The sequence below is a fragment of the Castanea sativa genome, chromosome 1 (genome assembly GCF_040712315.1).
Source record: "Castanea sativa cultivar Marrone di Chiusa Pesio chromosome 1, ASM4071231v1".
Lineage (NCBI taxonomy): Eukaryota > Viridiplantae > Streptophyta > Magnoliopsida > Fagales > Fagaceae > Castanea > Castanea sativa.
This window is the reverse complement of record NC_134013.1, coordinates 74,721,716-74,733,847: the sequence shown is the minus strand read 5'-3', so window position 1 is coordinate 74,733,847 and position 12,132 is coordinate 74,721,716. Positions and strand designations below refer to the sequence as shown.

The window sequence follows — 12,132 nt, the reverse complement described above, 5'->3', positions numbered from 1 at the left end:
TAGGAAGGATGTTGAGCGTGCATTTGGAGTGCTTCAAGCACGTTTCGCAATTGTTCGTGGACCTGCACAATTTTTTCATCTTGAAACACTCCAAAAGATCATGAAAGTGTGCATAATTCTCCATAACATGATTGTTGAAGATGAGCGAGATGATAATGAAGTGGTAGACTTGGATTATGAACAAATTGATGGAGTGAACAAATTGATGACAAGAAAACATATAAAATGGAACACATATTATAGCAGGAATAATGTAGTCACGCGAACAAAGTGATGGATTTATGGCATACATTCAGAGTTATGGACGCATTAGAGACCGAGAAATTCATTCTCAACTCCAGTTGGACCTCGTTGAACATTTATGACAATTGCAAGGCGAGTCGTAAGAAATTTTTTTATATGTTGAGAAGCATGAGTCATAGGAACTTGTTCGAGTATGTGAGTTTTATTGTAATTTGGTTTGAGTTTATGTGAGTAATCTGTGGACTACATTATTCTTGCTATAATATGTGTTCCATTTTATAAGGTTCTTATAAGGTTCCTCCATTTCATAGTTCACATTGTTCCAAGATTGTTTCCGGACAATTGAGACAATTGTTTTAGTCAAAGATAAATTTGTATATATATATAATTTGGGGTTAAAAAAAATAATGTTGTTATACTAGACGATTATTTGCTATCATGACGATAGAGAAATTTTTTTAGTCAAAACATAAATTTGTATATATATAATTTGGGGTTAAAACAACTAGATGATTATTTGCTATCATGATAACTAAGAAATTGTTTTAGTAAACAAAAAATGTATAAGTATAATTTGGGGTTAAAAAAATTACTTGTTACACTAGACGATTATTTGCTATCATGTGGCAGCGGCGGTAACGGTGGTGGCAGCGGTGGCGGTAGTAGCAGCGGTAGCCGTTACGGTGGTTGTGATTGTTGTTTATTGTAGTGGATATATTATTTTATTGTAGTAGATATATTATTTTATTGTGATGTTTATATTATTTTATTGTGTTGAAAGCTAAAATAGTTCCAATGATGCTGGATGTTTTGTAAAGTAAGTAGATAAAATAGATAAAATAACTTTTTGTGGTGTACCAAATTGCTAAAAAAATAGCACCACCATTATGGATGCTCTTAGTATTTGAATTTTTAGCATAGACATTAACATTACTTGCGTAGGTATTCTGATACCAAACTTATAATGGATTTGCTTTATATCAGGCCAAAATTTCACTATAATGATGATCACACAAACAATTATCTTTATCTACTATTTGTACTTGCATATTTTGGTGGGTTCCAGTTTTTTAATTCTGTCCTGTCATTTGAACTTGATCGACCACCAAAAATAACATATATCAACCTATAAGGCATAATCTGTATCACACATTTTGGCTTTATTGAACTAAGACGTAAAATTGAAGGAAATAACATTTGAATCCCCTTTCAGTGCTTTCATTACTCCTTTGGTTGAATCAGGAAAAAACAGCAATTTCTTATTAATCTAGAGCTTGAATCACATTACGGAAAACAACAAACTTATTCGTTGAATGTGAATGAATAATCACTTATACCACTTGCAATAATTTCACTACTGAATCTCTTTGAGTGACGAAATTATATGCTTACCTACCAAATTGATTTGTAATCATATCATATGTATAATTTCCTTTATTTCTATAGAATGAATACGTTTCGAATAAGAGTTCAATTATCATATAAACTAAAAACCGATTGGTGTCTTAGTCTGATGTTAAAATGCTATCATCAGAGGTTTATCATCAGAATCGGATGCTATAAGTTAGAACTCTCTCAAAAAAAAAAAAAAAAAAGGTTTCGAATAGCAGTTTTTGGCTTGTTTGTTTGACTGCGAATGGTTTTCTAATCTAAAGCATTGCATGTCTTTGTCCAATAAATTGTGCTACATCAATTTTAAAAGGCCCCATTAGAAGAATATTTTAGTTTCTATGATTTTCTATCTGAATATATTTTCATACCGAGTGACACTTTGACATTTTGTGTCAATTTCACATATTCTACTTAGGGTAAATTGGCAGTGCAATTGGTCTTTTACCTTTTGCATCCCATAATTAAATTGATATGCGGATTTTCCAAGTTGTTGTCTCAATTATGCATGAACAGCCATACAAATGCCTTGATTGTCTTGTAAAAAATGTGTTTGAAACATATTCTCCAATTTTGCCCTAGTATGAATAGAATTAGAGATAAAGCTGTACACCATGTTAAGGCTTGCCAGTTATTGTGTTTTGGACAACGCTTAATTTATAATATCATTGGTTGGAGCATTTGTGCATATAAAAATTTCTGTTTATTTTAACATAAGAACTTACTTTTTATTATTATTATTTTATATACTCATTTTCCATAACAACCCATGTTAGATTATCTATTTTACATTACATTTAATTAAAATATCAATTTCTTTTAATTGTTCATATTTTTCCACACACAACAACTACCATCTACTATCTTTTTTCATCCTTAGGATACATAAATAAAAAATAGGTGAAAAACACATTTTCGTCTCTACATTTTCGGCAATTTCCACTTTGGTCCCTAAATTTTATTTTCACTGCTTTTAGTCTCTAAAATAAAAAAAGTGATCTCGTTTTTGTCCCTACCGTCATCTTGCGAACAGAAATAGTCTATGTCATGAATGGAAATAGTCTATGTGGCAAACGGAGTGCATCGCTGGCACACTAAATGCTGACATTAGCATTAAAATAATAATATTATATTATATTTAGCATTTTAAAAATGCCACGTCATAGAAAACTTGTATGGACTGTAATCTCTTATATCTAAATGTAAAATTCAACTAAAAATGAACAAAAGATAAAAGCCAAAAATAAATAAATAAAAATCAATACGGTTCTAAATTTCGATTCGTACAGGAACTAGAAAATATAAAACTTAAACCAAAAAATATTCAAAAGATTTTTTTTAAAATAGTAATAAAATCAATATTGTTTTGAATTTTGATTCCTTAAGAAAGCAGCGAAACGAAGATTACAATTCAAGAGCAAAAAATTAGAGAACGTACAGATAATGATGAGAGATCTAACAACAGAGACGAGAGGAATATCAGTCAAGGAGCTTTTGAAAGCGTATCATCGCAAATGCTCTTTGAGACCGTAGCATCCGATGTAGGTGAAGCTCAAGATGAGTACGAATGGAACGAGCACGTCACCAATGGCGATGAGCAAAGACAGCGACGACACAAGGGACACCAACGTCGTTCGCGTAACGCTTCTCTTCGTACCCATGCTTCCGATTGGAGCTCCACGACCCGCGGTAGGTGTCCCCGTCGGATCCGATTTCACACATATCTAATTGGGTTTGTGCTCGTGTGTTCTGGGTTTGATATTCTTGTGTTCTTGTGTTTGATTTTCTGGGTTTGTGCTTGAAATTTCTGGGTTTGTATTCTTTGGGTTTTGAAAATTTTGGGTGCTCAGAGTTAAGTTAGAGGGATGGAGAGTAGGAAGAACAATGTTGTTTCGATTGCAAAGTTTGTTGTTCAAAAGTAGGTTTGTTCAAAATACCGATTTGGTTTTTTAATTTTTTTGCTCAATCTAGGTTTTTTCTATCATCTCACATTAGATTTTTTTTAAATCTTTTTTTTAACCAATCTATGGTATTTCTGGGTTTTGGCTAATCGTGTGTGTTTGTGTTTGATATTGCAAGTTGTCTCTTATGTGTGTTTGAATCTGTGTGTTTTAGAATTTAGCTACCATTTTTTCTTCTTCTTTTCTTACTTTTGTGGTCTTCAATCAGATTAACAAATAATTTATTAAAATCAAAAGATTCTAAAGTCCACTAGATGTTTTTGGGTTTTGAATTTTCTGGGTTTTTGTTCTTGTCTATTCTTCCTCAAGATAAAGCTAGATCTCAATTTATATGATTTTTGGTTTTTATTTCCATTTTTTCCATTTTTTTATTTAGTTAAAATTCATAAATTAAATTTTTTTTTGTTTTTAAAAGATGATGTGGCATTTTTAAAATGCTAAATAAAATATTATATTATTATTTTAATGCAGATGTTAGCATTTAGTGTGCCAGCGATGCACTCCGTTTGCCACATAGACTATTTTCATTCGTGAGATGATGGTAGAGACAAAAACAAGATCGTTTTTTTGATTTTAGGGACTAAAAGCGGTGAAAATAAAATTTAGGGACCAAAGTGGGAATTGCTTGAAAATATAGGAACGAAAATGTGGTTTTCACCTAAAAAATAAAAGATAAAAAATAAAAAGTAAATAATATCAGTGTACATTTACATGATTATTGTAACAAATTTGTAAATTTACATAATTATACACTAATTGACATGGTCATTTTTAGACAAAATTTTACACATTTTATTATTATACATCCATTGATATGAGCTGAAAAAATAACACCCTAGACGGTAAATTTACTTATATGCCCTGTAGCTGTGTCATTATCATCATTAGAAAAAAAAAATTACTTATATGCTCCGTAGTTGTGTCATCAATCATCATCATCATTATAAAAAAAAAAAAAATACTTATATGCTCAGTAGTTGTGTCATCATCATCATTAGAAAAAAAAATTTACTTATATGCTACATGGTTGTATCATCATCATCATTAGAAAAGTGACAAAATTAAGTATTTTATAACATCTGGGGAAGGCATATTATTTATCAATCCCTTCTGGATATAGTTTCCTATACATAGGTCACATGGTCCCACAAAATTTAGGACCATGCATTTGCTGTACCACATCAATAATCAATTAGCTAGTCCCATGGCTACTTAGGAACTATTGGTACCATTTTGAAATTGAGGAAATTGTTGCCCATTTGATCTTGCGTGTGTCCAAAGGGCAAATCCATCACTGTTGGATAAAAATCATACCTATTTTGATTGTGATCGTAAGGTGGTCTTAATTCAAAACTTTTTTGATTGGTGCGGAAACAAATTAGGTTCAAGATCATTTTACCATACACTTACGAAAACTTGTGGCCCATACACTATTCCTTCAAAATGGTGGAAACTATGTCTATATATCCTCGGTCACCTGCCTCTTATTGAGGCATAACTGGTGGTTTGCCATAGATTGTGTTTGTCTTTCAACAAAACTATTCCATGCTCCTTCCTGACTGAGGAAGAATAATGTTAGAGATACAAATTTTTTTACATAACCTTTTACAAATTACTGATATAATGAGTGATTATTGGTAAATGAAAAAATGATGTTAATGATGGATCTAGATAAAATTAATAAAAAGTTAGTTACATTAATAGTTTCCAAAAATATCGTAAAATAGTTTATAGCTGTAGCATTACTCTTGAACCCCTAATCTTGATACTTTGGAGAAATGTTGTGTTTCTAAATTTATTGGTAATCATTTGATGTATTTCCACACTAATATGGATTTTTTTTTTAGTCACTACCCGTGAATGATCCCAAATCATTCTTAAATACATACAATTTGTGCTGACGTGACATTTTCTTTTATTTTTACGCATAAAACAAGCCCAATAACTGTCATGCCTTCTCTCTAATATCATGCAGATGAGTTTTGGGCATATTTCATTCTATAATTATAATTCATATATTTCATTTTATTTTTATTTCGCTTTTTTTGTTTCACCCAATTTGTTCAATGGGCTTTTTAATATCTATGCTAGCCCAGGCTTTTGGAGCCCAGAGCCAGAACAATTTCAGCATCTTGCAGTAAAATGATGGAAAAAAAAAATGGTCACATGCATAAGGGAAATAGCTATAGACGAGTACTAAAATACACCTTGATAGTTTTATTAATAGGAATAAAAATAGAAACCCCCTTGACAAAACTTCATGTAGTATTTTTTTTACTAGTACATTGAGTTGATCCCCAAATTCTATGATACAACATTGAAGCCATTGCTATGTTTATGATAGGAGGAGAGGTTCCTTTCTTATTTACAATAACATGACCCCTACACATTACAATCCGAAACTACATACATTTACCTTAAACAACAAAAGATTGTTATGGGGCGTTATTATGTTGCTTCAAATTCTGAAGTGAAAATTGACATGCGTCGATTGCAGCATCTATAGACAAGAAGATGTTTTTCTTTCCAAGGGTGTCTACGAATTTTGATGTTATCATCTTCTCCATGACTGTAGTCCTCGGGTTTATTATTGCCATCTGGGAAACATGAAATAAGCATCCAATTTAGACTATAGTTCCTCTGTTTTTTTTTTTTTTTTGGGGGCGGGGGGGTGTTTGTTATTTCATAATAATCTTTTTACCTTAACATCATTTGCTTGCAACGTTCTATGTACTTCAATTAAGGTCTCGATGCCGGTCATGTCGATGGAAGTCACTCCTATAGAAACAGATGAATTTTTTTTAATCAAGATTGATTGAATAATGGATATATGATTGTTTTCTTCTTCTTCTTCTTCTTCTTTTTTTTTTTTTTTAAGTTCTTTCTAACTCAAAATTATATTGAGAACCTAAAAAAATCACCCTTACCAGTCAAATCTAGAAACACATTCTCAAGGATATCTCCCTTAGACACGGTATTAGCCTGCTCCTCCCGAATCCACCTTAAAATCCTATTCAAAGTACAAGTAAAACTGTTATGATATTAACTACAATATAGCCTTTTTATTTCCCTTCTTTTTCTATTACTTTAGGGACTAATATAGAATTTAAAATATTATACAATTACCTTTCTCTGATATAGGTGCAGTTGGCAAAGTAAATAGGGGAACCGAGCTGTAGAACAAGGATGCCCGGTACATTTGTTGAACCTGGATACTGTTCAAAGTCACGGTACAAGATTGAGTCTGGTACTTTTCCAAGCTTGCAAGTAGCAGGCCTTGCCACATATAGGAGTGCTCTGATTATACCAAGTCCAACCTGAATAGAAAATTCATACATGAAGTCAAGTAAGAATTATTTAAAAAATAATTGATTAAATTATACTTTTATTTTTATTCTGGTTTCTGGTGTTTAAATTTTTTTTATTTTCATCTATCATTATTTATAAATATGATCATTCTATACATCTCCCATGAATGATGTGGTTATTACGATTAGGTATTAATTAAATTAACTTGATTTTGACAACCGTCGGATTAAATTGACATAATTAATAGTTGGAGAATAAAATTAAACAATGTGAAATAAAATTAATAATTTAACCAAAATAATAAAAAAATTACCGAAAGCATGAGGCCCACATCCATGCTTACAAAAGAAACACCTAAGAAGGCAGCCATGCAAATGACAAAATCAAACTTGTCCACTTTGAGGAGGTGATAAGCTTCTTCGTACTTGATGAGGCCAAACATAGCCGACATGATGATGGCAGATAAAGCAACGAGAGGGGTATAACTAAAGAGAGGAGCCAAGAACAGTAGCGTGAGCCCCATGAAAATTGCCATTACTATATTTGACATGGCAGTCCTACATCCAGCATTGAAATTGACAGCAGTTTTTGAAAATGGTCCTGCATATATAATATAAATATAAAAAAATATATATATATATATATATACAAAATAAATACCATTTATTTATAAAATTGCTGTATAAAATTTCAACATATTTGAAAAAAAAAAAATGATTGAGTGATTTATACCTGTAGTCAAGTAGCATGAAGTGAAAGATCCAACAATGTTCATGAAACCAAAAGCTATCATCTCCTTGTTCCCATCAATTTGTTCATTTTTCATTATGGCAAAGCTCCTTCCAATTGCTATCCCTTCCTGAATGAATTATTTTAGACAATGACTACTTCATTCATATATCTATATGTAATTACAGAAGAAGATTAAAGTACTTACAGCAAGAGCTATGAGGCCTGTTACAATCCCAGCTTTCACCACTGTTGGCAGATATTTAGAATCAAAGTTTAACAAATGAATTGAGGAAGGATTTATTCCTTTCTTCAAATGTCCCACCTAACATATAAAGGACAAAGGAAAAGGTGAAAAATCAAATATATTTAGAAGAAAATTATTATTATATAAAAATTGTCAATTCTTTAAGCATCATATATATGATTAGGAGTTTAGGACAAAAACCCAAACTGAAAGTGTCATTTTAAAAGAGGCTCTTTTGCGAAGGATTTAAATACAACATGTTAGGGAAGCAGGATTGATATAAAGTGTAATATCTAGAGTATTGCACTTGATGCAATTGCTAAAAAAATAAAATTGGTAAAAAATTATTGTGAAAGGGAGGGGTTTATTTGTACAGTGATCTCAATCCAAGGAAGCTATCTTAATTCAAAAGTTTAAGTAAGTTAGTTTAAATGAACAAAATATTCTATTAATGACCCACCTTAATCATTTAATCAAACTTACTACTCACATGTGATGCTATCATGGGAGCCACCAACACACATGCACACTCCTCTTAACTAACATGTTTAGTTTCTCAAAAAAAAAAAAAAAAACCTAACATATTTAGATTTAGAGCCTTTACTTAAATATGTGTAGAGTTAATATGCTAGCCACTATCTATGTCCGTTCAATCATGATATCATTTATTGGGGGGTTTGAATTTGTGAGAATTGAAACTTAAAACCATAAGGAGTCCTTTTAACAAGGGTTCAATACAATATGTTGGGATACAATTTTAGCCTAAAAACTTAAGTTAGTGAGTTTGAGACTCAAGTTAGTGAGTTTTAGACTCAACGATATATATAATATTAAACGCTCACGTCAAATGGATGACTTATTACTTGAGTTAGTGAATTTTAGATTCAACAATATAATATTAAACGCTCACGTCAAATGGATGACTTATTACTTAACCAACTGTTTTACTCACAATTTTTTTTGAGATAACATATGACAAATTTTTTTTTTTTTTGGTAAATAAAAATAGGGGTTCGCTAGGTTACGCTAGCCCCCCGTGCAGGAGGCTAGAGTTAAAGCCCTTAGGCAACTCGTATGGATGCCCACCAATGAACTCCTGTTAGCAGCGGGACTAATACCTAGGTGGATTAGACGAAGTGTCCGAGCTTTACCAACTGAGCCAAGCCCCCGTTGGCAACATATGACAAATCTAAACATTAAAAAAAATGGTAAAATTTATTGTAAATATATCAATGATTTGTAAACATATGTGTTCTCCTAACCCGATACATTTAATTTTTTAAAAAAAATAATCCAGATTTGCCTCACTGCAAAACTCATTATTGTCATCTAACAAAAGCAAAAACAGCTTAAGAGGAAAATTAATAAAATAATAATAATTATTATAATTCACTTACAATTTGGATTCCATGATCTTCCGCGTGAGCAAAATAAGCAAAGAGACAACCTATAACTACGGTCACCAGTGGAGCCATAGCTGACACCCAAAATAGCTTCGGCTTCTTTTTTGCCTAGAAATTTATGTTTAAACAATATTATGAGAGAGAGAGAGAGAGAGAGAGAGAGAGAGAGAGAGAGAGAGAGAGAGAGAGAGAGAGAGAGAGAGAGAGAGAGAGAGAGAGAGAGAGCTCTTACCACATATCTAGTCAATTGGAGAAAAATAAGGAAAACTATACCAACAACTGCACTTTCCCATCTCCACTGCACAACAGAAGATCAAATGTCATTATCATCGTTTGAGAATCAATGTTTATTTCTTGATTTCGTTTTCTTTTTAAAGAAAAATATTAAAATTATTATTTATACCGGGAGGATTGCTGATGTTTCTTTAAAAACTCTGGTGTAAATAATTTTGAGAATCAATAATTAAATGTTAATAAAAATTAATTTTTTACACCAGTGTAAATAATAATTTTAATAAAAATTATTAAAAAAAAGTTTTTATAGAATTTTTTATAAAAAAAAGTTGAAGTGTATTTTCTAATTAAAATATCTTGATATATAAGAGAGAGTTCAAATATGACTTTTTATGAAATTTTTATCTCAAAAAAAAGTATTTTCTTCTTCAAAAACAGTACCATTTGTTTTATGTGATTGTCATTTTCTGGTGACATTCATGAATCACCATATGATGTGAGTTCATTCGCATAATGGACTCAACCAATTTAATCCCGACCCTCAATCTCAGTTTGGATCAAGGAATTAAAAGCAAACAAAATTTATTTATTTATTATAAGCTGGGGGTTTCTTCCAGAAATTACAAACCTCCTTTTTATTCTTGATGATTGCATGCATCACAGAAATGACGTCGGTTTTGGTGGTGAAATGTGTCAATCCGAAAAACCCCTTTAACTGTTGCAAGCAGATTATTGTAGCAGTCCCTCCCATAAAACCAGTTATCGTGGAATGCGACAAAAAGTCCACCAAAATTCCTAACCTGAACCAAAATCATCTTACCTTTTATTAACAGCCGCCACACCAGAACTCTAATTATAATCATATTGACTTTTTTTTTATTAACAAAAATAAACAACGACGTATACTAATAATGTTTCTATCTTTTGCGTCAACATAATCAATTTAGATACAACTTCTATCTTTTGCCTTCAACATTATCAATTTAGATACAACTACTTAGTGTGCAGTAGAATAAAATTTTTAATTTTATATAGAATTGTACATTTAATTATGTATCATTTTAGAAAAGTTTTAATACAATTTTTGCTATACCAGGCACAAAAAACATATATCATTTGAAATAAATAATCACGAAATAAAATATTAAATGAAAAAGGATTCTGTTCCGAAAAACAATCCATCACTTTAATTTTCTCTCTATTATTAACTCACCTTAGAAAACCTAAAGCAGTTTGAAAGATTCCGGTGATGAACGTGGCAGTGAAAATCAACTGGAGATACAATGCCGGATTATCTTTTGATGATACCACATCATCAAGGGTTGATGATAAGAGCAATGATGCCGCTGCTACTGTTCCAACTGCAAGATGTTTCGAGCTTCCGAAAACAGCGTATAGAAGAGGTGGAACAAAGCTGGAATCTACAACAAAAAACATAGCCAAATCATTTATAACTTATTACAATTTCATGAGATAAATCTTTATATATTATATATATCTTGAACGTTGTGTGTGCCAAAAAATTAAACATGGGTCTTACAGAGGCCAATGATTGGAGGAATTTCAGCAAGTTTTGCATAGCTAATTCCTTGAGGGATGGCAAGGCTTGTAATGGTGAGACCAGCCAGGATATCATATCTAAGTAAACGTAAATTGTACTTAGGAAGCCATTCAAGGATTGGGATAAAGTATTGTAGAGCTTTGGTGACACGGCGGGTTGGTTTATCGTCCCTGAATTGCCAGAAGGGATCGTCAGGGAAGAAAGTTTCTTTCAGATCCGATTTCAACGTGGTGGCAAAGTCTCTTGGGGGAGCAAAGTTTACCTGGGGTTCAGAATTGATGGAATTATCCATACCACCACAAAAGTAAGAGAGTGGGCGGGAAAGTAGAGAATGTAGGGGGGCTTAATTAGTGTAAATAAAATGTGGAGTTTGCATACATATTTATAGGCACAAATTAATGGAGAGTGATACACGGGTGACAAAGCCTGGATAAGGAGGAGTTTGACGTGCTTGAGTGACGCAGATAAAATTTTGTGCTTTGGTTTGACTTACACAATTTTACAAACTTTTTTTTCAAAGATAACAGTATAACACACTTACTAAAAGAGAAATGGTATGTCGACAATATTTTTACTATAAATTTTAAGTGACAGATTGTTATTGGTTGTTATTGTTGGGGCAAAAAAATAATTTTAGTGTTAGGTTCAAATTTAAACCAATAACAACTAATCACTATGATTTGTTGTAAAAATATTGTAAAAATATTATGAATGTAGCATCTTTTTTTATTGAAATTGTAAATTGTGAGTGATAAATAATCACTTTCATTTAAATCTACTATTAATACTACTTTTGATTTTTGTTACTCAACCTACAAAAGTTGTGGAAAAAACCATAGTTGAGGTAAGCTTTTGCCAAGTCATGCAATATTCCTTGAGAAGGAAAGGAAAATCTCTTATGTTAAATGTATTAATTAATTGCCATGCACTCGTGTTAATATTATATTATTCCATTTATTATATTAATTATTTATATATGATGCACTAATTATTTATATAACATAAATTTATTTATTTTTTTCTATAAAATTTATATAAGAAAAATACTTATTTGAA

The 12,132-nt window shown here is 31.4% G+C and overlaps 1 protein-coding gene across 1 annotated transcript; it reads right to left on the bottom strand.

The window, feature by feature from the left end:
• Window positions 1–5,785: 5,785 nt before the first annotated feature.
• Window positions 5,786–11,439, bottom strand: LOC142613537 (putative sulfate transporter 3.5). Its single transcript, XM_075785924.1, has 12 exons — window positions 11,056–11,439; window positions 10,729–10,936; window positions 10,144–10,315; window positions 9,514–9,579; window positions 9,276–9,389; window positions 7,840–7,956; window positions 7,635–7,761; window positions 7,216–7,502; window positions 6,720–6,910; window positions 6,521–6,603; window positions 6,295–6,371; window positions 5,786–6,190 (listed from the first exon to the last, which is right to left on the bottom strand). The coding sequence occupies exons 1-12, from the start codon at window positions 11,366–11,368 to the stop codon at window positions 6,029–6,031; spliced, it is 1,917 nt and encodes a 638-aa protein (XP_075642039.1). The 5' UTR covers window positions 11,369–11,439; the 3' UTR covers window positions 5,786–6,028.
• Between the last annotated feature and the right edge of the window lie 693 nt (window positions 11,440–12,132).